Source organism: Periophthalmus magnuspinnatus, chromosome 9, assembly GCF_009829125.3.
Source record: "Periophthalmus magnuspinnatus isolate fPerMag1 chromosome 9, fPerMag1.2.pri, whole genome shotgun sequence".
NCBI lineage: Eukaryota > Metazoa > Chordata > Actinopteri > Gobiiformes > Gobiidae > Periophthalmus > Periophthalmus magnuspinnatus.
Window position 1 is genome coordinate 17,451,552 of NC_047134.1, and position 27,980 is coordinate 17,479,531.

General features: G+C 37.5%; 1 protein-coding gene across 1 annotated transcript; it reads left to right on the forward strand.

Moving 5' to 3' along the window:
- On the forward strand, nt 1-27,980 carry htr7c (5-hydroxytryptamine (serotonin) receptor 7c). The gene is made up of 2 exons (XM_033973436.2): nt 1-741; nt 26,074-27,980. Exons 1-2 carry the CDS (start codon nt 275-277, stop codon nt 26,810-26,812), a joined length of 1,206 nt encoding a protein of 401 aa, XP_033829327.1. The 5' UTR covers nt 1-274; the 3' UTR covers nt 26,813-27,980.

The window sequence follows — 27,980 nt, forward strand, 5'->3', positions numbered from 1 at the left end:
ACTCGAGAAGGACGCACGCACGCACGCAGCTCAAAAGTTCTCTCTCCTCCCAGGTCTGTAGCGCGCTTTTGTGTCCTGTCTCGCGCGTCCTCCGCCATGGATTCTGTTTAGTTGTAGTTTTTTTTTTTTGGTTGTTTTTTGTTTTAAACTAAATGTGAATCCGCTGGACAGCACAGCACTGACAGCGGAGTGGACAAACACCAAATATGCCCGTGACTGGAGCGCGCTGTTGGCGAGGCGTCCCTCACATCGCCACTGGGATTGTGCCGTCGTGATGTTCAATACTTCGGGAATTGAGCTCACTTTTAACAAGAAAGAGGATATTTCCGAAGTTATCAATGGCTCTTTGCAGCTTTTGTACAACGTCCTGGTCACCATTAGTCCCACCGCCATGTGGAACGAATCTTGCGGGGAACAGTTACTGGATTTCGGGCGCCCGGAGAAGATCATTATTGGGGTGTTGCTGGCGATGATCACGGCTGTCACGGTCATGGGGAACACGCTGGTGGTGATTGCCGTGTGCGTAGTGAAGAAACTGAGGCAACCTTCCAACTATCTGCTGGTGTCTTTGGCAGTGGCGGACCTGTCAGTTGCCATAGTTGTGATGCCATTTGTCATAGTCACAGATCTGACCGGGGGAAAGTGGCTCTTTGGAGAAGTCTTCTGCAACATCTTCATCGGCATGGATGTAATGTGCTGCACTGCCTCCATCATGACTCTGTGTGTCATCAGCGTTGACAGGTAAGTTAGTCACTTTCTGTCACTCCACATCAACGAGGCTTGAAGTTTACGCACACAAACGCTGCACAAATGTCAAAAAAGAAAAGAAACCATTGCACATAACCTGTCAATCTGTTGGATTTGCCCTGTGCATAAGGCTTATGATTGGCTGTAAAAGCACTGAACCATACAATTATTATGCTATAGTTATGTATTTATAGGTTAATAGTTATAATTTATAGTCTTAATATTAATTTGCTTGACCAGATCGCACGGTGTCCTTGTAATTGCCCCTTTATCAACGCCCATCGACCTTATAACTACTTTGACTTTGAGCATTACACGAGTCATATTCTACTCAATTAAAGAAACAATCAAGCGCATAGGCTGCAGTGTGGCCATAGATTAAATTAGTGCTTAATAGAATTATTAAATCATTGTAGCCTGCACCTCTGGATTCAGTTCAAAATTAAAAAGTGTTATTGATTTAAACTTTGGTTGAGCAAGCTTGTAAACAACACCTACATAATATTAAAGCTCTATTTAAGCTCAGTAAAAGTAACTCAAATCCATCTTATTTCTTATTTTTTGCTTTTTGAGAAACAAATTTGAGCCTCTTTTGTGCCTAAACAGACCAGTGACCTACAACTCAGGGTAAAAGGAAAATGATCCTTATACACTAAAGTCATGGAGTCTCTTTAACCATATAAGAACAAAAACATATTGTCACATTGGTCTGATTATTTACCCCTTTGCCACTCAACCACAGTTCATTACACCAGATTCATGCATGGCCCCTCGTGTGAAGACCTGGCGCATACTTAGGTGTGCTTCATGAGCTAATGATGTTATAGGAGTGACTGAAGAACAGACGACATGCCGTAATAAGGTGTCTGCTGGAGGCAACACACAATAATTAGCATATTAGCGTGTTCAGGTCATCTGCTGAGAGGATTGTGAGTCCTTCCAATAAAAGAGAAAAGTCCATGTCACTGGCTGCTTACCAAGGAATCTTTTACATTTGGTGTAAGGAGTGACATGTAGAAGACAATGCTATGTGCACATCTGTCCATCGTGTAGCGTGACTCATCTATCGTTTTCAATGACTCTAGCCCATGTCTATAAAGCTAAGTATTTGGCAGGGCATGGAGACACAGAGATATAGTATAGACTCTATTGAGACTCACCAGTGCACCTAACACAAGTTTTGTTTGCTGGGAGAACGATGACATATGCAGGACCAAACACTCACAATGCATGCCTTCTGTATTATTTATCCAGACATGTTTACTTTAGAGTACACCAAGACAGAAGCAGTTGGAAAGGTTAATTGCCTCTATTTAGTAAACACTGAAAGAAGCAATTACTTTTCGACAGGCAGGCAGGCATTTATGACTGAAAAAGACAGTAGAATGTGACAAGCAAACAAGAACCTATACAAATGGTCCTTTGTTCCGTGTGTTGATATTTGGCTCACACTGCAGGACATGAAATCACATATTGGCCCAATTTACGGTCTCTCTTTCACATCTGTTCTAGGAAGTGCTAACAGGCACCCTGCTGGACTGGTCAGTGCTGTGAATGTTGATGACCAGTTTTTGGATCACTAGATTATGGCCATAACTTCCCTTTATTAAACGATTATTTTATCAATCTTCAAATCTACTGGCCTGAAGCAATGTTGTTTTTGCCTTAATTAGTTGCTTAGTTTTCTGCTTCCTCCATTTAGAAGCAATATATATACTTCCTTGTACAATAAACTAATAGGCTAACCCTTGAGCAGATGTGTGTAGAGTAGCCAAAAAGTACAAAGCAGTAGTCCAAGAAATTATTCAAGTATTTGAGGAAATCAAGTAAGAGTAACTGTCAACACATAACACTTTGCAGTCAATGTAATAGTAAGATCAACACTGCAAATAATGCACAAAATGTTGTATTTTTAAAAACGTTTTCAGATTTTAGAATGTGATAATGTCACACTCTCAGATGGGGACAAGAGTCAGATTTTCCTATTGACACTTTGTGCCTTGCCATGAAATTTCTAAAAGATAAATTCACAACTGTTGACTAGACTAGACCCATTAACATCTTGGATAAAAAAAAATAAAATAAAAAATAAAAATCACAGTTTTCATTATATTAATATTATATGGCCCCATCTGTAATAAATATTATTGGCCTATAAAATGCTGTGATGTCACCTGAAACAGTGGGAAGAGTAATGAAAACCTGAAGTAATAACCCTATTGCTCAAGTAAGCGCAATCTGAAAACTACTCAGAGAAGTACAGTCCTCTAAAAAGTTACTAAAGTAAATGTAACTGAGTACTAACCACTTCTGCTCAGTCTTAAAATTAATGTTTGAGAGTTTATCTGGTTGAGGAGCATGGATAGGGAAATATGCAGACATTTATTTCATCCAGTTTCCTATTCATTTCTTCTGTATTGTCCTTATTCAAAATGTATAGACTGCGAGCTATAACCGTGTCACATATTTGCAAAGAAATGACAAACATTTTGCCAATTAGCAAAACAATTATGCATAATAATTAGTAGCTTTTCCTTTCTGTCTTCTCTCAAGGACTGAGGTTGGTAAATGAAGCAGGAAGTCTTTGGAGAACAGTCTACTAGTGTTAGTGGATTTGTACAGTCCCTAAAGATCTGGTGCTGTGGAGTGATACTGATTACTGTTCTGAGTCTCTTCTGGGCTCAGTGGAGATGATACTACATGTTTTAATAGAAAGATAGCCCCTTTGTGTAATGTACAGGGGAAATTGACTGTAATATTTTCAGATGAAGGGCATGGGCTTGTATAACTCTATGGAAGATTCATGTTAAAACTGAGTGCATGACATTTGAACAAAGTCTAACAGTTTTTTCCCCCCATATGTAGCTATTTAATACTAAAAAGTGTAGGCATTATTCTTCTGATACTGAACCCATATATGTGCATATCCTGTGCAGCCAAAAGCTTTATAGAAAATGGGAGAAACATTGCCATAAACAAATAGTTAAATGAATCCTTCTATCGCTATTGCCCATTCACACTCAATCACTCACATATGTGCACATTTGAGGAAAGGCAGCTGGAGTGTCTTACCCAAGGATTCAACAGCAGTATACATTGCCCATAGTCAGGACTGAAGCGGTGAATGTGATAATGAGGTGAATGTGATGATCAGGGTACAAACGTCTTTAAGTGAGCTGCTGCAAACAATAAAGTCCTAGTCAAATAAAAGTATAAGTTCTTTATTTAGGCTTGAGGATAAAATAAAGGTTTATTGCTGCAGGAAAAAAAAGTGTGAACTGTAAAAAATGTATCAACACACTTTATATAACACTCAAAATACACATTGACCTATCATCTCATAAAGATTATTTTTACAGTGTGTGTTATGGATGAGCGGACATTTATCACCCTGGGTTTCCCTAAATACAGATGAAAATTGAACTACACCAAAGCACTGACCCGGAAGTGAATAGGCCTTTAATAGATGTTTCAGTGAGTTTTGAAGAAAGAGGTGTATGAGTACCGATGAGGCAGTTCTGTTGTAAATATTAGAACACTGTTTGTCAAATTTGGGAGTGTTTTCTCTAGAAATCAGCTTAAGGAAGAAAGATTTGTTTTAGTAAAGTATTTAGGAAGGTATATACGATAAAACTTTTCTGGTGGAAGGTCCATCACCTGCTTGTCTAGGTAGAGAAGTTATCGCTTTGCCTGGGACGTTCCACAGTACCGTATTAGACTTATTTATCTCCATGACGACAACCACTAGGCCAAGTTATGGGTCAGATCTGTGCAGAGGTGACCCAGCTTACAATATCTGAGATATGACATATCTCTAATCTTATATTTGTGCATGCTCTTATAACTGAAATCTACACATTACCGTTCATTTTCTCAAAAGTTGGTTCCTTCTCTGACGACAGAAGGATTTTACCTTGACTGAGAGTAATACGATGTTTCCTCAATAATTCACCAACCAAACATGAATGATGAATGGAGCAGAGTGGAAGCAGAGTGTAGTCCTCTCCAGACAGTCTGTGAAAGAAGAAAAGAAGATAAAAAAACCCCCACCTCAGTTAAGCATGTGTCACAAGTCAGATTTAGGTCAGAAACATACCAGATATATAACAGAGTGACTATTGCTGTACAGTAAAAACAAGACACGCTATCAGCAGCCAGCAATCTTTACTTTTGACTTTTCCATTTTGGTTAAACAGTAAATACTCTGCCTCCTATAGCTATATGTTTTATTATACCAGATCATCTGCTTTTGCTGCAAACCCATTCATAGTGCCACATTAAAAGCAATTTAAAAGAGAAATTTATAACAACTGTGGTTCCAGATCCTGTCACTGATTTCCTCCTTTAGTTCCAGATCCCAAACATAGGGAAAAGTGAGGGTTTACAGCTTCTATACTCTTTTATTGTCCTGCGGTTTGTTAAAAATGTATCAGTGTAGCCTACATGTGTCATATGAAGTTCAATATAGTTCAATATATTTCTGGACTGAAGCCATAATGTATTATTAGCGAGACATCTGGTTATTAAAAATCTGATGTTTATTGACTTTTTCCCAGTCTGCCACCTCTAAGCTTATTCCCAGAAGTTGGCAGTATGTAGGTAGTGTTGTTTATACCTTATTCGTTGCTATTGTGAAATCGAATTGTTAAAAACAGTCACTTCCACGAAAAGGACTTGAAGCACAAAATCTGAACAGATGTGTGTGGTGTTGTGGGCAGAGGCCGGGGCATCTGTGTCAGTTTATATCAAGTTAATGAAGTCTTAATGAATTTAACGCTGCTTTAATCAGATTTCTGCACTGATGGCATAATAAGACAGGGAGGGTCAATTAGAAAAACAAACTAATTATAGGTCCTTAAGGAAATGAGATAAGGTTGTATGTTGTTTATTGATGGAACACATTAAAAAAGACATATGTAAAGAGGTATTACACTTCTATAAGGTATTAATTGCTAACACATAACATGTTTAGATCACCATGTTGCCTTTTATTGTTTTGAAAATGCTATATTACCTGAAAACAATGTATTAACTCACCCTGTGTCGACTTCTTAAATTTTACACCTTTGCAATGTTATAGTACAGTGGTCACTCAAATTACAATTTAAATAACGTTATGACATTTTAGAAGTAATCTAAATAAGTTCACGTTTTAGGCACAATTATTATGAATCAAATAAAGCCAGTGTGTATAATTAAGTCAATTCTCACCCCACTCCTGTGAAATATTCTCAGGAAAGTCTGAATAAGTGCAAAGAAAATGCGACACACGTGCAATCACACTCTGGGATTTGAGACATAATTTCACACCTGCTATCGAGCCTTTTCATAGCACAGACACGTAAACAGCATGCAGCCTTCACATCCTTTGGGCCCAGTCGTGTGGTGCTTTGAAAATATTAGGTGAAGCTGGTCACTGCGGACACTAGAACTGCACACGAGTTGACTCCACAGTATCTCTAGGTGATGTGATAAGACACTCAATTGCATGTAAATGTTAGTATCTGCCTCTTAATACTAAAATAAAAGCATGTTTTTTTCATTTTGATTGTGTTTATTGCACTGAAAATAAGTGTTGTTTCTTGCATTTCCACAAACGTGATTCTTATTTGACCTGGTTCCCATGGATTCCTTTGGCTATAATCTTCCACAGTATGGCATAAAATGTATTTATCTCCATAAAGAATGTTGCAAAGTACGATTTTTACTTACTCCATGGAATCATGCAGGTGACATGCCACCTCCAGAAAGTTACATATTGTATCTTTAACGGGTTAGGAGTTAGGGTAGGGTATTTATAAAGTATAGGTGCTAAAGTTACTAAACCTGAATCATTTTTAATTAACTATTTGTTTATTATCAGTTAAGTCTTCATTTATGCTTTTTAAAGACTATGTATAGTGTTTACGTGTTGTCGCTGCCCATTTTAAATAAACCGAATAAACAAATAAATTAAAATTACTGCCATTCAAACACATTACACAAGCTGAAGATGAACTAAACTAAATGAATGAAGTATAGTAGGAGTTAGTAAAAGTGGCCTAAATGTAAGTAGTACACCTGTAATGCAGTGCTTTGATTTTTGTCTGCAAAGAAGAGAGAGGATGTCCTAGTACCACCTGTGCGATTACATCAAAGTCTCTTGTGAAAGAATACTAAATTAGGACAGAAAGTGTGTTTCAGCAGTAAATAGGATGTTACGCTTCATTTTCATCTCTTCTGATCCTCAGAAGTATTTGAAGATTTCACTTGAAAACTGCAAGAAACATGACATCTACAAAGCAATGCAGAGTAACTACAAAAACTCTTATGAAATACCAGTTTACATTAAAGATAAAATGAGTAAACACCTTTGATTGAATAGGGTTGTGTCAGGTTCTTGTACAAAAAATAAACATGCATAAATTCATCATCATGCATGTTTCCATAAAAGTGGCTAAAGACTATTTTTATTTATTTCAAGCAGATTAATGAACACAAGAAGTCAGTATACATGTATCCACTACACTTAATGCCCATTTTACATATTTTTTTCTCATTTAAGTTTGAAAATGAGTGGGAAGAAGAAAACGTATTAAACAAAGTATTACCTTTTGTAAAGAGAATTGGCTGCAATAATCTCAAAACAACATTGAATAAATATGAAACGTGTCTGAAGTTAAAATGTAATACATCTTGTTTTATCATCCCCGGCTGTGTTCTAGCTTGTCTCTTAGGTTTTCACACATCACTGCTTAAAGTGAGACAAGTGCTGCTAAATAATGTGGCTGCAATTGTGCAATTTGTGTGGCTTAAAAACTAAAAAAATGACAGAAAGTGCTTGTTGTTTATTCAAATTGCAGAGGTTAGAGTCTTTGTAAAGATGAATGGTCAGGAACTTGACAAAACAGTAACTGGATGTCACTGCAAACTCTTTAACTGACAAGACTAACTGTACTTAAACATGCATGAATGAAGTCAATTTTTCATGATGTTTAATCTTTAATCCAAAAATACAAGTTGCTGAGATGTAACCAGCTAAAATTTGAATACAGAGGGAGAGAGAGAAATATATAATTAAAATGTAAACAGATTTCTTTACTGTAGCCAAACATGCTGCATAATTTTGTTTGACTATAAAGGATTGTGAGTTACAAGTAAACAAATTGAGTTTCCAGTGATAAATTGTCTTTCAGTGTTAAAGCGAGGGCAATCACAAAGTCTGTCATTTAGAGCAATCAATGTATGCAACTTATTCATAAATAAAACAAACAGTGCATGTGTTTATAGGAGAGGACACATACATACAGGTTGGAGGTGCGTTTCCCGCTCCCACAGATGAATCGTGCTGTTGTTGTGTCCTTGGGCAAGACACTTAACCCACCTCACCCGCACTGTCTGTGTACACTGGTGTATGATTGTGTGTGTGAATGGATGAGTGGTTCCTTGATGGAAAGCGATTTGAGTGTCGTGATGGTGGAAAAGTGCTATATAAAAATGTGCGTTCTTTAAAAACTCCTATTATAAGTCGAATAATCAAACTTAATTCACTTACTTCTTCTTAATCAAGTTACTGTATTGACGTGCACAATTAACAAAGGTCACTTCAACTAGTCATCGATCAAATCCTCTGTCTTTTATAGGAAACATGACCCCTTTGTTTGACTATGTGTTCATATACTATGGATTAATACTGCGATATTAAAAGTGGATTTAGTGACTACAGTCTAGGTTGAGATAGTAATTGAGTTTTCATTCTCTCAGGTTGTAAGTCCATTTAACAGCAGTCTTCTGGGACATGCAGAGGGAAAGGGCAGAGCGGAGTGACTTTTGTGTGGCATAAATCATGTTTGGTGTTTGGCATCACAAAAGTAGAGCCCATTATTCACCCAGAGCCAAACAAAGGACGAGTGAACATTTACTCAGAGGAGAGATAATAATGGTCTGAGTGTGGATAGAGCTAGAACCAAAGCCCTTAAAACAAAAAGGGATGCACACAGATGCTTTGAACATCAGTGCCTCTTATCCTTCCATCATATGTTCATATTCAAAGCTCATACTGAATATTTATCATCACATGTACAAGGCTTTATGGACCTCATTAAAGGGCTCATATTATGCTATTTTCAGACTTATTTATAATGTGTTTTGTTTCATTAACACATGCTTAACACAAAACCCTGCATATTTATGTGTTCGTCTCTCAAACAGAAAACATTCTGTTCTACCTTGTGATGTTATGTGGTAGTACAAGAAGTGCTCTACTGTATTTTTCCTTCACCTTCACTAGACTCATTTGGATGATTTTAGCCCTGGAATTGCCAATCTCTACTGAACTAAAGGTAAAAGGAGCTGTTAACATGAAAACTGTCACTACTTGACATCACAAAGTGGAACAGAGCATTTTGCACTTAGGAGACAGTCTAATAATAAAGGATGAACATATGTGAATGAAACAAAGCACAACTATGTATGTTTTTATGTTTTGAGGAGGTAACAATATTATAACATGGCTTAAAGCTCACAAGCTGAAATATAGGACCTTTAAATAAATATTTTCAAATGAATTAAAAGAAACATAAAACTCTTTCACACTAATTCTGCTTATAAAATCAGAAAGTTTAGTCAGGTAATTGTAAGTAATGTCACTCTTTTACTTTATGTATATTTCTGTTATTTATAGCCTATAGTGGCCAACACTTGAGGGTTCAATTGTGCTCATACAGCATTGATACAGTTTTACATTGGCTTCATACTTGTTTGACATTTTCATACTATTGAGTAATTATAAAATAAATACATTTTTCAATGAAATGTGTCGCATAAACAGTACTTCTTAGCATGACTGAATGGGGATGCAGAGTAAGGTTGTCCAAAAAATCACCCCCAATACTAATATACTCATACTAATCAAAAACTATATTGAAACTATTCTCACCTGAACAAGTTTTGACATGCACAAAAAAGTGGGCGTGAGACCATGTGGTGATATTAGTGATATTATAATGTCATGAAAATTACTTTCTTTTATCTAGAAAAGAGTCTTGTTTTTTTACGTGTCAAAACAAAGTTTGAATTGTGTATTATTGTGATACCACACGATATACAATTATCATAAGTATCATTAAAGAACTTTTAAGTAGAAATAACAACAGCTAAAGATTATATGGCATAGCTATAAGCACTATATTGGTAACTTGTCAGTTTGTAATCCAACACCTTGCATTTTTGATATGCTATAATTGTCTGGAAGGAATTACATTTTTCATCTGAACTATTTCTCTTCCGAATGTAGGCCAGGCAGCTGTTTTGGAAGTTTTATCTGCACAGATTTTGTTTACTGACTGAGAAAAGCTAACTGACTCCATCGCTGCCAAACTGCCCTTGAGCAAGACGCCTTGGAGTGACCAGTAACTGGGTCATGGCAAACAGCGCTCAGTGCTATATAATGCAATGGGAGAAATGGATCTACTATACAGCACTGTGCAAAAAGCATACTGCTCCACTATTTGAATTATAGGTATGTGTATTTGAACCTGGCTCTCTCTAGACGGGTATGTGTAGCCTCGTGAACTGAGGTCTACACATCAATCTGGAATGGCTTTCACTGAAAGCAATTAGAGCCAATGATCGGAATGTTCAAATAAATACTTCACATTGATTGGTCAAAGTGTCTCAACAGTGGAACAAATCCAAAAGTCAAACTTTAGTTAAATCCAGTTCAGAGAAAAGCACAGGTATCTTATCTATCCACAAATGCGCTCTGCATGTTTTTCAAAAACAAAATGGTCTGAATTTTCACCAAAATAGGCTGAAGTACATCTGTCAGTGTTGCCAAAATATTTGGTTTATTTGAATAGTGATACATTAAAAACATACAAAATACATGTCCAATACATGCATGCAAATGTAACATTTTTTCCACACTTTTCTAAACCCTTGTCCCAAAAACTGTATATGTATAACTTTCCTTGTATTGTCTTTTGCAAGGTAGAGAAAATGTTTTACAAGACCCATAAGACACAGGTGGATGGGTGGCTCACCTGCATCCCAGCTGCACCTGTGCTGACCTGGCAAGGCGGTGTGCTAAGTTTAGCTAAGGTGTCTGCTGGTCACTTTATTCTTTGGTCCAGGCCTACATTATGTACATTGACTAAGCATGAATTCAAAGTAGAATAGTATAAAAATAGTGGCAGTGTATTGTGAGCACAGGGAGCAGTCTGTGGATGGATGGTGTGGGCGTGTGTCTGTCTGTGAAAAAGTCTTGTGCATAATTTTAACCATGGCTCATTAAAAATGTCTTTTAATTCCCTGAGGCTGGGTATAGGGACACACTACTTCAAGGTTTGGTTATTTTAATGACCAGCAGACATAGAAAGGTATAGAAAATAGTGCAGGTATTCTTTTCAGTAATGCAATAGTTATTTCAGGTATTCTTATAGGAATATAGCCTTTGCAGTTTAGACCCTTTCAAAGAAGATTCATGTTCAGCTTATTTATTTATCATTTACAGTTTGAAATCCCTGAATAACTTATGCATGCAGTATGATACCATCTACACACTGTAGAATGTTGAATGTGAAATGGACAGTATGATCGTTAACATTGCCAACGATCCACTGATGGAAATCAAATAAGCACAGCAGGTAGTCCTATAGCCTAGTGCTTTGCTTTTTCCTCTCCAGGAGGTTGCCTGTTAGATCCTCTCCCCGATGACCTCTAGCTAAAGTAAAAGTAATTATGCACAGTATTTTCACTGATTCACCACAAATATTTGCAAAGAGGAAAGTAATAGAACAGAAGCTACATTTTTATTTGTTACTGTTAAGAGTTGTAAAATATCTATGGCTGATAGATTAGTTTAAAGCGCTCCCCCGTTTAACTCTACTATAACCTTGGGTCTGATATCATACACTTCCCAGTTATGACTTACAGTGCAGTTCTTGTTTTACAGTGGCCCATTTGATCAGAGCTATTACCATGTTGTCACAGCTGTGTTTTCTCAGTGTAATAGTATTCGGTTGGACAGCGCTTCACATTGGCTCACAGTGCCATGAATCCTAGAAATCATGATACTTTTCAGTGAGGATCGAGAGCTTGAATAACTCCTGTCTCTGCTCCCAGGCCAGATAAGCCCAAGCAAAATGGCTCTTGTCATCCCCCAGAGTTCACTGTTGGTGCATATTGTCCCTGTAGATGGAACATACATTCACCCCCTTATCTAATATTTGGAAATATGCCATCAGCTGCACAAGTGAATCATGCTCACAGCTTCTGCCTCTCAGTGCTTTCACATGGAACTTCCTGTTGTGGCACACAAGTTCAGTGTCATTCAAGCACTGTGTCTTTTGTCACAACATCTGGTTATGGGTGCATAATAATGTTGGAATAAAATATTCAAGGTACAAAATTGTGTAAATTTTCCACATTATCATGTTTAGTTTAGGGGATCTCAGAGCGTTTTTGTAAATTTCATCCATTTGTAGATTTGTCTTCCTCTCTCTTAAAAAAATAAACATTTGAACTGAGCAAGATGCTTGGTTACGTGGCGAAATATATTCACTCCTAAAAACTTTTTTTTCCGGCTGATAGAATTCACTTTTCTTTTTCAATTATTCTAATATGTAATATTTGAACATTTTGTCCTGACTGAATTAATGCTGATGCCAAGAGTTATATAAAAAACTAAAGTGATTAGTGTAATTTAAAATAATTATAGTTTTGTGTTGTTAATGCATAACCTGAATACCCCACAGTTAACTTCATTATCTTTAATTATGACAGAACGTTTAGGCTCATAATGTATGCAGCAGTCACTCTGCCAGACTTTCTAAAAGCCAGGCACAATGCGATTGTGAGAAACAGAGAGCTCATAATAAAAGCACAATAAATGCAGAGCAAATGATTCAATAGTCTTTATCTGACACAAACAAACTTAGTAGTGTTTCAGTCCGTTTTGTTGACAGTAATGTGACTTTAAAAGCCTCTTTGCTCCATAGGCCATTTTATTGATCTTAATGGTGCCATTTAAAGAAAAGTACAAAGGCTAAACACACTGCACTATAAATGATTTTGCAAGTGTGAATTATCCAGATGATTTGGACTAACAATTAATTACAACGAATGACTTATTTCATCCAATCCATGACTTATTTAAGTACCTTATAGTTACACAATCTACTCCTCTGCTCGTCGGTTTCCTTGGTAACTCCACACTACATTTCCTAAAAGGTCAGAGTGAAAAAAAAAAAGATTGTTGAGGAAATGGAGAATGAATGAGTCCTCCCCCATGTGTCTGGCTTCCTCTGAGCTCATTTTAGTTTGGGCTTTTGTCTCCTTTTGAGAAGCCGAGAGGAGAGAGATCCAAGGGGAAGGTGACGGAGATGGAGGGCTCTTCACTCAGCTCCACTCATCATAATGACAGTTAGAGGAGAGTAAGATGGACCAGGACTATTCACTGCACAATAACAAACTCAACAAGAGTTAGCATGTTCATTAATATTTCAGTAATCAGGGCTCTGAATCAATGTTTCTGATAAGCTCTGGCAGCTGTCCACATGCAAGTTTGGAGGGAGGAAAATTTTATATGGCAGTTTGCACATGAACAACTCCTAACGGGAATCTGGAGTATCTACTGCATGAAATATTAATGTGGTGGAACTTAAAGTATGTTAAACATTTCAGACTGGTTATTCAAAATATATCTTTTAGTAAATTAAATGATAAACAAAACAAAAATAATAATTTACGATGACTTTTGTTCATGGACAGAATCCAATTGGGCACTGATCATGATGACATTTTTAATCATCATTAAAATAAACATTTTTACTAAATATTGTAAATGAAATTGACTCATGTGAGCTAAAAGCCATGTTATAATGTCATTATCTTCTCTAAAGCATACCTGGAGTTGTTTTTTGTTTCATTCACACATGTTTGAGTAACACTTTATTATTAGTCTGTCTACAAAATGCTCTGTTCCACCTTGTGACGTCATGAAGCGATAGTTTTCAAGTCAACAGTTACCTTTTATTTTTTTGTTTTGTGGAGTTTGACATTTCCAGGATGGGAAGTATCCAAATAATTCTTGTGAAGGTGCAGAGACATTAAAAACACAGTAGAGCACTTCCTGTATTACAACATGACATACTAAGGACTGTTTTCTGTTTGAGAGAAGAATTCAGCCTAAATCTACAGGGTTTGTGTGTTAAACATGTGTGAATGAAACAAAACACAACTCGAGGTCTATGTTTGACGAGGAAACATTATAACATAGATCAGGAAATAGCGTAATATGGTCTCTTCAATGCTTGATTTGGATTTAAAACTGCAAAGCTAATGGTAGGTCATATGGAGTTTGGATAAGGTTTAAGTTTTATTCCACTCCTTTAGGATCGTTACTTTGACAAATTTGCATTACAGATACAGAACCTTATTTTTCTAACTGGCAACCCTGTGACTGTAATGTATCTCAATGTGGGAAATTTAACTGAAATTTGAGTAATAATGTTTTTTTTGTTTTTTTTCCATATGAAACTGCTGTCCATAAGGTTCAAATGGTCAAGTTTACTTTTCAAACATGTGTGATATGGTCCAAAATATTTCATACAGCGACTTTGAGACTAGTTTAGGCAAATCTTTGAATGGACTACAGCATTAAGTCAAAACAGGACGAGGTGAGCGCTGGCTGATTTTCTCAAATAATAGTGCCATTTTTGTTAATGAATGCAATGCTCTTAGAATGATAAAAATGACCTAGATCTATCTATTCGTAAGCCGAATAAACAGCTTATATAAAATAATATTGTTGCATAATATAAATAGGCATAATGCAGTGGCTTACACAGCACCATAATAAGGTCCATTTAGGACGAGGCGGGCAGCAGCAACAATCAGGCAAACATTGATCTACAAAGAAAATAGCACTATCACACAGCCGAAAAACGCACTAGATACACTATTTTGCCATGTTTTGAACTTAAATGTAATATAGCTCAGATTCAGGACGGGTGTATGTGCACCACCTGTTACAGAGGCTCAGCTGTACCACACTCGAGCTCCTTCTGCTGGCCCCATATGGCTCTTTCTCCGATGCATTTGGGCTTTCTCTGCTGAAGTCAAGGCCATGACTCAGGATGCTGTGGAAATAAGACTTTGTAAGCGTTACAAATATCATCAGGGCAGGGAACCAGGGGGAATTCACCATGAAAGAAGAGACTCAGTTACCTGTCGAGTTTGTCAGCACATTTAAATCATGATTATAAAACAGCCTCTGGAGCCTTATTTATTGCAATTTAGGGATAGGTTTAAGTTAGCTGTAGGTGGGTGCAGGAAAGGAGAGTACCTGGAGGGTGAGGTCAATCTTTATGTTGCCTCCAGGGGAATCGGGCAAGACAAGTTTATTTGTATAGCACATTTTGTACACAAAGTAATTCAAAGTGTTTTACAGAATAAGAAAGGCATTAAAATCACAATACAACAAATAAAAAAATAAATAATCACAAATAATCATCATAAAATTAGCAGTAAAAGAGAAGAGTGCAGAATAAAAACCTTTCACCAGTGTAAATATATATATAAAAAGAAATGTAATCTTTTTTTTTTTTTGCCTAAAAATAGATTAAAATAAAAGCATCTTAGCAAAATGTGGCCCTTAGTGTAAAAATGGACAAGGTACAAACCCGAGGCACATCGACTGATTATATTTAAAGTCCTGTACATAACGTGAATCCATATCCAATGATTTTAGGTGGGTATTTTTCAGCAGCATATGCCTAAACTTAGTAGTGAGTAAAACACCTTTATGAAGCAGCTGAGCCATATGCCCCCTGTTGACCGGCTGTGATAGATGGCCTCATGTTCCTTGCATCACAGATCAGTAGATTGATGCCAAAGTGCTTTCTGAGCAGAGGAGCTGAGAGTAGCCCCCTTAGGCTGCCATTATCACAAGCAGGAGGTCAGCCAGGACCACTGAGAAGCAATACAGTCTGTGCCCACTGGGACCAAGAGGAAAGAGAACAGTGTTAAATAATGTGTGTGATGAGACCAACTCCATACAAAAATGAAGTGCCTATACATTACAGGGCTGCAGAGAGCTGTGTGGGTAATTGCACGGATGTCAGTTCGAGATATAAGAAGAAACCGCGGAAAAGGCAAGATCTCAATTCATATTATTGTCACAGAAAGCCAAGTGAGCTTTAAAAGTTGTACCATGTAAAATGCAAAGCTGAAATTGAAGGTAGAAGAGGCTTTCATGTGAGTGTGAGCAAGCATAAACAGCCCATATTGATTTATGCAAAGTATCTGCAGGTCATTCAGCACACAGGAGGAAACGGCAAGATGTGAAATTGTCATTTTTAATATTTACATTTTAACACTTAACACTTTGCACACAGATAAACATATTCACTCATCTCTTTGTAACATTGTATGGTTATTTGGAGAATTATGGATGCGGTAATTCTTGAAGTACAGCACTTTGTACTAACCGAGCCCACAGCTGATTCATAAGGCATTTGTCCTCTCCTCCAAGAACTGTGGCCAATTTGGAAATGTGTTTATTGTTGTTGGTATAAATTATAAAGGTCTAAGACAGGACATGGTATTGGCATCCACGTTAGTACTACTGAGTTTGTGTGGTTATAGGTTGGCTATGTTATCACAATAGTAAAAAAAACTCAATTTCAGTACTATGGAAAAGGCTTGATACTCATTACCGATTTTCATTCTTTCTTTATCTTTATTTATACAGGGAAACCGAGAGAGAGCAGTTGGGCTCTATTTTTCATGGGCGCCCTGTTTAAAATACAGTACAAAGAAAAAGAAACACAAATAACCTTAGTTTCTTTAATATTAAGATGTGGTTTTACAGTAGTTCTAATATAGATAAAGATCATTCTAATTCATAATAATAATGATTGTAATTTTTTTTCTATATCGATATTTCAAATAGAGCGTTGATAATACTTTTATTATCAATTAGTATTCATTTTTACCAACTCTCTTAATGAGGTCCCTTTCTATATTATATTTCTCATACATGAGCATTTTAATTGAAAATGTTAGATCTTTTAAAAAGCCGTATGTTAGCTGTACTTTTATGATGATGAAAGGCATATATGTAATTGGTGCGGTCGACATTTATTACCTTTTACAATTAATGAATGAGTACTAATACTAAACCCACATGAGGCTCCTCTTTTAATATTACGCCAATATTCACTTGCTAGACTGCATATGAAGCACTTTCTCTAACAGTGGCAGAGTCTGACAGTGAAGTGGCTCATTTATCACTTGTTTAACACTAATATCTCCCATTATGTGCTCTACTGAGAGGCTGTATGCTCAGATAAGAACAGGTGCTGCGCTGCTCAGTCCAAGATATAAACCACCTATAACTGCTGCTTTACGACTGTTAGGGGGAAGTCAAAATGATAAGGAAGGCAATGAAATGTGTGCATTCAGGGTGTGTTTAAAAATGCAATATTTGGACTGAAAGGTTTTATTAGACAAGGTGCGATAAGAGATCAGATCAAAAGTTAGTTTTGGCCATGGCACAGCTGTTTGTCAGTGGCAGATACGGCGTATACTCATCCTGAAGATGTGAGACAGGCCTCTACTTTGACAATGTTTAAATCCAGGCTTGAAATGGTTATGTTTAGCTGTGCATATGACTGAAAGGTTTTTATTCTGCACTCTTCTCTTTTAATGTAAATTTTATGATGATTATTTATGTTTTGATTTGTTGTATTGTGATTGTAATGTCGTTCTATTCTGAATTACTTTGTGTACGAAATGTGCTATACAAATAAACTTGCCTTGCTTTCCCTTGCACATATCTTGTATTTATTTAATTACAAGTGTTTTTATTGCTGACAAAAATGTGAGTAGGTTTGCCTTTCCATAGACCTGTCCTGTAACATGACCTGGTGATATCATCTGCTCGTCTCCATAGGAATTTATATGTTTAATGCCACAATTATTTTTGTAATAATCCTTTATTTATACTCTGCGGCACACTGGTGATATTTTTCACTATTGGCAAAGCAGGATGAGGGAAAAAGTAAAAAAAAACCAACTTGAAATCAATATTACTGTTCCGCCGAAATACTGGTGGCCATTATGACTGTCAGTCTAAAAGAATCTCACCCAGGGGAGGATCAGTGTGGAAGTGACTTTTGGCAAAGTTATTCACTCTGTGTCCTTAAGCAACTCTGGCATTCTCCCAATCTCTCCAAAACAAAAGCTTATTATGAGTGGAGTCAACCATGAGCTATTGATGCCTGTACCGTGGCACGCTTTGCTACTGTAGCTCTTTAATACTCGGGTAATTTAAAAGTGCTAATTAGACTAATTAGTAATTTTCTGCATGACTGAATAGCGCGCAAGAGCTGTGTGTGATAAATGAAAACGAAGAAGACACTGAGGAGAGCTTGCATAGATTCCCCGGAGTTGAAGAATTGAAATGTTAAAAATATGACTTCAAAACAGCCCTTTTTGTCCTATGTCAAGTCCTTAGTGCTGTTATCCACAAAAGAGCTAAAATAAAAGTGAGAGGAAGTGTTGGCAGGCTGAACAGACAGGCTTGACCTCAAATGCGACGCTGGATAGCTGTAGGTAACAAATCTGCTCCTAGAAGTGGTCTGACTCACTCATGCACTTTGTTTTACGTAAGTCTTTAAATAGGATCAAAACGGTTGCCATGTTCCCTCTTCTTTCTAACCCTAAGATCTGGTCATGTCGGCTGAACATAGACAAACACAAGAAAAGCCTAGTTAATTTTAGTCACGAAGCTAACAGATGGAGACCAGGCTAACATGACATGGCTGCACTTGTGTGGTGTGGTACAGGAAGAGAGGGAGGGGGGCAGTGTCATTTTGATCGTGCTGTAATTCAAATTGGAACGAAATCATAGACCAGAATTACAAAAATTCCTCAAGTCTCAAGTAAATCTGCCATGTCCGTTGACAATGAGCTCAAACATCAGATAGACATAAAAAAATAAATGAAAAAATGAAGTTCTGAAATATGGTCTGTTTGGAGATGATGTTTTTTATTTTACAAGGAGGCAGATACTGTAACCAGACTCGCAAACTGCACACCAATGCAGTTGACTTTCTGTCTCGTCAGCTTTTATATTCAGCTATTCAGTTTAATCATGTCAAACCAAGTTGCTATTTTCTAGAAAAAAGAAAAAAAGGAAAAACAGCTGATTTATATATGCACTAGTTTGATGGAAGATCTGTCATCTGCTCATCTCCAGGGATGTTATTGCTTTGCCTGAATCTTACACTGTATGGTATTACAGATGTGGTATCGCTATACTTTAAGAAACACACTTTCTTACTGTGAATGGGATCACCTCTACACAGATCTGACCTGTAACATGGCCTGCAGCTTCATCTGCTTGGAGGATAGGATAGAGATAGGTTTAATTTGAGTGGAGTATTTCAGGCAAAGCAGTAATCTGGAGACATGTAGCAAACTCTCCATCAGTAAAGTTGCATTCTGGATCATTTGAGATTATTGGCATATTGATATCTAAAATAAAGTTGTTTCTTCACCTGTGTAAAACAATGTGAAAATGTCTGTACTGAAAGATTCCGAAATGACTCCAAAATTCTGACAGAATTCCCTCCAGTTGGATAGTATTTATTTTTTCTCTCAGAGGTTACGCTAAATTCACTTTCCCCTCATCCCAAACCAATTGCCTCTTAGTAAATATTTTATTTTTTTAGTCAAGACAGCTATAAAAGGGGGATTTCTTGTCTGCAGAATTTGGCTGACGACATGCCCTAGTAAAGTTGGATAGACATAGTTTTATTTCATAGTACATAGTTTTGATGGCGGCTTAGCTGGTAGCCTAGCGGAAATAATGAATATCACCATTAGCTGTGGTGCACTGTTGGTCGATCCCCCAGGGCTGTTGTAGGAACTGTGACAGTGTCCCTAAACCTCCAGAGACTTGAAACAAAAACATCTCATTGGAGCCAGACAAGGACTGTCAGGGGCTCCTACACTGCATGCTGTTTAATGGAAATATTTACAGTCTATAACCTCTGCTTTACAATTGTTTTAGTCTCCACTGAGGCCACTGTTTATGTCTACTTGGATATTGCAATAGTTGTGTTAGTTTAAAGGGCCCATATTACACACATACACATATACATATCTGATCACAAACATATCCACTGAGAATACTCAATGAGAATTCCAATACCATGATGAAAAAGAAAACACTCTTGTTTAAACAATAGAATGTGATTTTCAACATTAAATAACAGTACTTTCTTATGTCTATGTAATCCTTCAGTCGTCAAGGTAGGTTCCATGGTCATATACTAATGTATGAGGTCTTATACCTTCTCATAGACACACACATAGACACTCACACATAACATAACATTCATAACATGAAACACTGAAACATTTGCAGATTAAATATATAAAAGTGTTAAAAGCATGTGCACTCATCCTGTAAAATACTCCGTGTTATTCAGGAAAGGTTCATTTATGTTGGTGAATGTGACTTTTTAATATCAATATTTGCTCAAATGATTATCTACTTTCAATATTTCTGATAGTTTTGACACCCCTACTATGTTTACATAAGACCTGACTTGATGTCTGTGATGTTATACTGTATTTAATTGCAGAGTTATAGGTTCATTGTGATTTTCAGATACAGACATGCATCCTTATCGGTGGTGGAACCTAACAAAGTAAAAGTAGTAAAGTACTGTACTTAAGTACAAATTTAACTGGGCTGAAGAGTTGAAGTATTTTTATTACTGCTGAAAAGTCTGTTGGGTTTATTTTTACCTATTCATAATTTTGAGCAAACAAAAATTTACAAATAAAAACAGGTATGAAAAAATAAACTATGAATTTAATTGTTTCTGTTGAACAAAATTCAGCACAAATCTTTATCAAAATTACTGCATTTAAAGCCTGATAAGAATGCCTCAAAATTTGCGTAAAATACATTTTTAAGGGGTGCTTTAATACTTTTACTTAAGTAGATTTTTTCCACATGATACTTACTTTGACGTGAGTATTTTTTGCTCGTATCTATGCAAAATTGAGTACTTCTTCCGCCCCTGATCCTTATAGAGCAGGCCTATAAAAGTATAGCATGTCACTTTCTGTGAATCACCAGATGTAATTCTCTGTTCAAACATATTTACTTGACCTCATCTCTTTTCGTCCTGTCTCTTTTCACTCTGTCAGCTCTCTGTCTAAAGGGAGTTTTGCTCAATATAATTTGTTGGAATATGAAGTATTAACGTTTGTAGACGGTTCTGAAAGTCGTGTGCTGAAAGGGGCTTAGTTTGGGACAATAAAAGCTTCTGTTTATCCACATACCATGAGGATTTTATTATTACCATGTTTTGTGTGTATTTTTAGGTCCCATTCCATAATCCTCTTAGTGGACAGAGGTTTGAAACTGAACAAAATCACTAATGCAGTGTGTAGATTTTTGATTTCCAGGTTTTCTCAAAAAGTACATGTGATTTGGTCCAGTGGGACTTTGCATATTGCAAATATGACAAATGTGTGACAAAGGTGTGAAACACTGTATATTCATTTGAATCATCCATTGTCATTCAAAATTGAAATTGGTTGTTAAATTTTGAATCACATTTGTCACATCTAAATTATTTAAAATTAAAATTGAAAGACACAGTGATGGAAAGGGCTCATATATTATGCAGAGAAATAAAAAATATGACTCAATTATACAAAGTGTTGAATTAAATATTATCACATACAGTGGTGGAAGAAGTACTCCATTTTGTTACTTAAGTAAAAATACAGATAATGGAACAAAAAATACCCAAGCAAGAGTATCATTTTGTGCAGATTTTGAGATCTAATAAAGCTTTAAACGTAGTGATTTTGATAACGATTTGTGCTGAATTTTGTTCAGCAGAAACAGTTGTGTTGTTTTTTCTAGCTGTTTTTATTTGTATATTTTTTTTGTTATGAACGTGTTGAAAATAAACCCTCAAACTTTGCAGCAAGTCTCAAACTATAATAAAAAATGCTTTTCAGTTCTGTTAAAAAATGTAGTGGAGTAGAAAGTACAGATACCTTCTCTCAAATGTACACACTGTTAAATCTACATAAGTAAACTACAGATACCTAAAATCTTTACTTAAGTACAGTACTTTACTACCTTTACTTTGTTACGTTCCACCACTGACCCCATACAGTGTAGTGTCATTATGTGTGAATTGCATATCTATGTATGAGACAAGAGCCAAACTATTGCCTCTCTAATATGCCCGAGCAGAGTGCTGTCTGTAACCTGCACAGAGCCACTTTTAACAATATACTTTCTCAAAATAGCCTTGAAGGTTGAGATGCGTCAGAGCTTTTTCAAAGAGGTGAACCTGGTGCTCACCCTTCAGACACAAATATCCTGGACTATCGCAAACCAGCAATGAAATCTCATCAGTAAATAATGCATTCAAAGAGCCATACATTATGGATCTGCACGAATCCCCACAACACGAGGAGGGATTTGCGGTGAATATAGTTGGTGTGTTTTGCGTAGTCATCCCCTGCCGTGCTTAAGTGTGCTTTAAGTGCGGCTTGTCAGGAACAGTTAGGAGGGATTGTGATCGTTTTCATGTAGCAAGATACTTACAGCACTTTGAAAACTGCACTGGACCATGTATATAGAGTTTATCTAATGTGTTTAGCCCATAGAGAAAAAATGGGGAGGATGCACCAATTGCTTGTCTCCATGATGATGTAATTGAACGTAACTGATCCCTCGAATGTTCCACAGTACGGCATTAAACATCAATATTTTTAATCAATTGCAGGAGTTTATGTAGTTCTAAAATATCAAGAACAAAATCCTTCAATACTTGCCTCTCTAGATATCTGACTCCATGCAAATAGACAAGTTTAATGCCATACTGTGTAACATTACAGGCAAAGTAATAACATTTCCATGAAGACAAGCAGGTGGCAGACCCTCCACCTGAAAAGTCATAGTGGAATTGTGAAGGAAGTGATTACAGACCAGGTAGAGAGATGAAACAAGTTTTATCTGATGCGTGTTACTTTACCAAGAAGCCTCCTGTACTTATACCCTGAGAAAGGTACTATCTATAGAAGGCTGTTCCTTTAACTACTTAAACTAATTTTACATACTGCCTGTACATAAATGGGTAGACCGTTAACTGTTGCCAGAAGGTAGAATACGTCACTGAAGAGAATTCTTGCAGAGGTCTCTTGTCACAAAGCAAAAGTAACAGGTGTCAGTGAGGACATCTTAAAATAAGCACATGTAGCATTCTTACTGAGAAGCAAGTTCACCTCAAGTATAAGACACAGTATTCAACACACGGTTTAAGAGTAAAGAAATAAAGCAAAAATCATGCTTTCACTTTGTGCACCTTCAAGTGTCACAATATTTTTTTGGTAGTAGCTATTGAGAAACAACATAGAAAAGTAGGAGATATCGGACTAAACTAAATCCCACACGATTGGAAAAAATATGAATCTCCAACATAGTTCAATAATTAGTCCACAAAAACTCATCTATATCAAGACGTTTAATGTGATGGTTTGCCTGTAGTTTTTGAGAAGATATCTTAAAATCACTCATCAGGTGCTTGAATGAATATGCTAAGTATGTCTCAGTGTGCACAGTGCTTAGTGTAGCTCAATAGACCTGTCCTACAATCAGTGTAGTTAGCTCCTCCCTTCAGATAGATATACAGTAAGGCAGTGTCCAGCAGTGATCTGACCAGAACTGAACAAGCGGCTTGGATGAGCAGCAAAACGTCTTCACTCCTACACTTTTTGTCCAGTTGACAGATTTACAGCATAGGCCAGCAATGAATTTTAACAGACAAAAAGTACCTCTCTTTAGGGTTACAGCGTTTTTGTTTAGGCGTTTAAGTGCAGATGTCAGTGTTTTCTAGTGAAAGTAGATCAAACTGTCTCGCACGTCAGGAGCACATTTGACCTGCAGCGTGACAGAGGGCATTCATTTCTTCTCCTTTCTTGATCTGTAGCTGCCGACAGCCTGTACTGACAATTGTGTTGGATAAATGATGGTCTTAGGCTGGTTGTTATGACGATGCACACACATTCACTGTTGTGGGTCCCAAGCCTCAGGTGTTGCTGTGTGGTCGAGATACTGTGGCAGCTCTGATGAAAGAAAAGCAAATGTTAGGGTCAAAACTGGAAGGTAAATAATTGTGTTTTATCAGAGAGTTACTGTATACTGTATCAGCATCACAAACAATCATTACATTATATACTACGGCTTTTGTGTATATACTTTACTAAAACTGGCACGAGCATTTGGTTGCTTTATTGGAAAGAGAAAAGTTGTTTATGCAAGTGAAGTATTAGTTTGTATAATGTATTTATGTGAAAAAATGCACACATTGCTTTTATATAGGATCTTTCAAGGTACCCAGAGCACTTTTCATTTAAAAACTATTAAAAATTATAGTTATAATCTGTGTCACCTATGAATCATAATGTTATAATTTGGACATTTTAAATCACAATATTGACATAAAATGGAAGCTAATGTTGCTGTAATCACGTCATCAGAACAAAGAGCCGTGAAGTTGTCAGCACCTCCAATGGATAACTGCATATCACATTAGTGATTAGTGGATTTTTTTCATTTGTGCTAAAATGTGTATGTGACGCTGGCGAATTCTGTACATTTCACAGATTAAAAAAATGTCATTGTAAGTAAGTACAAACCAGTGGACGTATGTAGTCATAGTGAAAATATGTGTTGATGTGTCTTGATTAAAGTAGTATAAAGATTACTCAAACATCTATGAATCACACTAAATACTTCGAGAGGGTAAATGAGAAGGGGAAACAGCTATAACATGGTTAAATGCTCTGAAAAGTCTATTTTGCATAATAGGTTTGCTTTCATTAATTAATCATTATTTCACTCCATACTTGGTGGTCGCAAGCTACTACTGTAGTCACAGCTGCCCTGGAGCAGACTGATGTAAGTGAGGCTGCTAACTTGCAGCCCATCTGTCCACCACCAACACTCACACACCACATTTATAGTAGGCAGGGTGAGTGTCTTGCCTAAGGATACAACAACAGTATGAATTTTAGAGCCACTGGCACCCCACTGTTGAACTTGGTGTTCCCAGTTGTCTCCCATTCAAGTACTAACCAGCCCAACCCTGCTTAGCTTCTGAGATGATATGAGAATGGACATTGTTTTGAGGTTTGTATTGCATCTTGTATGAAATCGTGGGCTCCATGGTAATCTGCAGCTCTATTTTAACTGCATTTGACTCTAATTAAAACACTCACAAGTAGGTGGGGACTGCAGTGCCAGAGGGCCTTCTGTACAGAACGAGAAACTAAGTCAGGTGTAGCAAGTTGGAAGATTAACATATTAATTTTTGGTTTAATTTTGATTCAGACACAGCACTGACAAGGACTTATTTTATTAAGGTCAAAATAGCATGTTAAATATTGTCAGCCAGGCATTTGTTGTAATATTGCACATAGTTCTTACAGCCCTGGTTTTATCTGTATTTGTAACATTTTGTGTCCAGTAATTGCCCTCCAGCCTCAAGAGAGGCTCGATGGAGATCGATAGCACTTCTATCTCAGAGTGTCACTCGTTAACGAGGCACAGAGCGGACTGCGAATATGGCCAAAGCTAAACTTAGATTTGCCAAAGAAATTGCATTTTGCTCATCCAAATCATGTTTACACGAGTGGTAAATAAAAATATATCTTATTAATGTTCACAGCAGAGATGATTAAACAGCTTTTATAAAGTGAACAGAGCTGGTTGAGCTGACTGGTCCTAATTTGATTTCCACAGTGCCGATAGCATCTTTGAGGGACAGAGGCGGTGGGCTGGTCAGAGCCTTATCTTGTGATTAACAATGGAGCGGAAACCAGAGGAACAGCCTGGAGTTGAGAGAACACAGCTTTCATCAATGATGCTTTTGATGCTGTTTAAACTACAGACAGTCCATGGAAGACTTAGAAGATGTCATTGAGGATATTTTCTCACTGTGTTTTATATATCTTTATTTTCTTTGTAATCCCAGTGCAGCGTGGGTGATAGATGAATCAATCCTGAGCTGTTGAAGCTTAAAAAAACTCCTGGCATTGGCAGCAAAGGCTTATGTGCCCTTATAAGGACCCTGTGTTTAAAAGAGTGTGCAGCTGTGGGCTCACCTCAAGCACCTCTGTGTAATTGTGAGCGTCAGACCTCCCAGAGGCTGATCGAGGCTCCACAGTGCACAGGGTGTAACAGAGTTTTGACACAAAGAGTAACAGAGTTTAATATGTTTTGTCCTGTCATTGCAGGTACCTGGGGATCACGCGCCCTCTCACGTACCCGGCGCGGCAGAACGGGCAGCTCATGGCGAAGATGATTGTGGGAGTGTGGCTGGTGTCTGCCTCCATCACACTGCCCCCTTTCTGTGGCTGGGCTAAGAACGTCCACACCGCCGGAGTGTGCCTCATTAGCCAAGACTTTGGCTACACTATCTACAGCACAGCAGTCGCCTTCTACATCCCCATGCTGGTTATGCTGGTCATGTACTACAAGATCTTCAGGGCAGCCCGTAAGAGCGGGGCTAAGCATCGCTTCACCGACCTGTCCCGCCGTGAGCGCCTGGAAACAGTGACTAATGAGGCGCTCCGCATGCAGGGCCTAAAGCCCCCCGGGGTGGCTGAGGAGTGTGCTGCCCTGTCCCGCCTGTTGAACCGTGAGCGTAAAAACATCTCCATCTTCAAGCGGGAGCAAAAGGCGGCCACCACTCTAGGGGTGATTGTGGGGGTGTTCGCCGTGTGCTGGCTGCCCTTCTTCATCCTGTCCACAGCGCGGCCCTTCATCTGTGGGGTGGAGTGTAGCTGTGTGCCCATCTGGTTGGAACGCACCCTGCTTTGGTTGGGCTATGCCAACTCTCTCATGAATCCCTTCATCTATGCCTTCTTCAACCGGGACCTGCGCTCCACGTACCGCGACCTGCTCCGCTGCCGCTATCGCAACATCAACCGCCGCCTGTCTGCTGTGGGCGTACACGAAGCTCTCAAAGTATAACAGGGTTACATGACACAGTGCCCCTGCAGTGCCCTCTGGGGCTAAAAGGCCATCCTGTAGATAGACTGAGATCAGACTGGACACTCTGGAAGTGTCTCTGCGTCCTCTGCACTGGCCATCGCGTGGTGTATCTTTCTAAGATGGAGCGTTACAGTAAATAGATGATGAGCAAGTCAACTTTGTGCAACTGCCACACTTTTTTGTCTCTACAGTATTAGCTGAATAATATAGTGACAAAGGAATGATATATAAACATATTCAAACAGCAGAGCTCTGTAGAGAGAAGCAGTGTGGAAATAATGTCTGTAAATTACCCAAAAGGACATTTTGTTGTGGCACAGTTTCATCGGAATATGCATTATATATTTAATTTGGAAGTAAACACTTGAAGAGTGCTACTGTTCATATCTGTCCATTGCCTTTTACTTTCTACTCCACACTTTGACAACATGTAGATGCCAATGTAAAAGGGGAGAAATTAAAAGTTGTGCCATTAAAACACCTTGTGGTTTGGTGTCTGCATGAAACATATTTGTTAGTTAAGGCGCTGTAAGCAAAAGTTAAATTTTGTGAAAAGCAAATGACAATTGAACTCACCACGAACTGTTGTGAGAAACCTTTCACTCAGTGTCATCCCACAGTTGGCTTTTTATTTTATTTTTCTCACTAAAAACATGTTAACCACACAGAAAAGCTGCTGTTGCTTTAAGACTCCATTCTTATAACAGTATTTGAAAGAAGGTGATGTCCAATTGAAGTTTTAGTGAGTATTTATAACGTCAGTGGTTTGACAGTGTGTACTTTCTACCTCAATTTTGGAGACTTCTTTACCATTGCTCTGAAAAGATAAACTGCTATCTTGGATTGTTTTGTGATATATCTTTTACAACCTAATTCAGAAAAGCTGGGGCACTAGTAAAAATACCAACATTTTATTCACAATAAAACATAAACACAAACTTTGAAATGGTAGACATCCTGCTGCCAATGCTGAAAAAATGTGCTATTATTGTACCATATGAAATATATTTATATGCTTTTCAGCAGGAATTGTTTATGCTATTTCTATTGGCTTCTTATTCAGTGCCCCTACGTTTTTGAATTTAGGTTGTTATTGTGTGTCAAGTCACTCTTCTTCAAAAGGCTAGTTGGTCTGGTTTACTGCCTT

Bases quoted from the DNA above. Each gene is read 5' to 3' on its own strand.
- htr7c (XM_033973436.2), top strand. From the start codon at position 275: ATGTTCAATACTTCGGGAATTGAGCTCACTTTTAACAAGAAAGAGGAT. The intron at 742-26,073 runs GTAAGTTAGTCA...CTGTCATTGCAG, and splicing joins TGTGTCATCAGCGTTGACAG to GTACCTGGGGATCACGCGCC.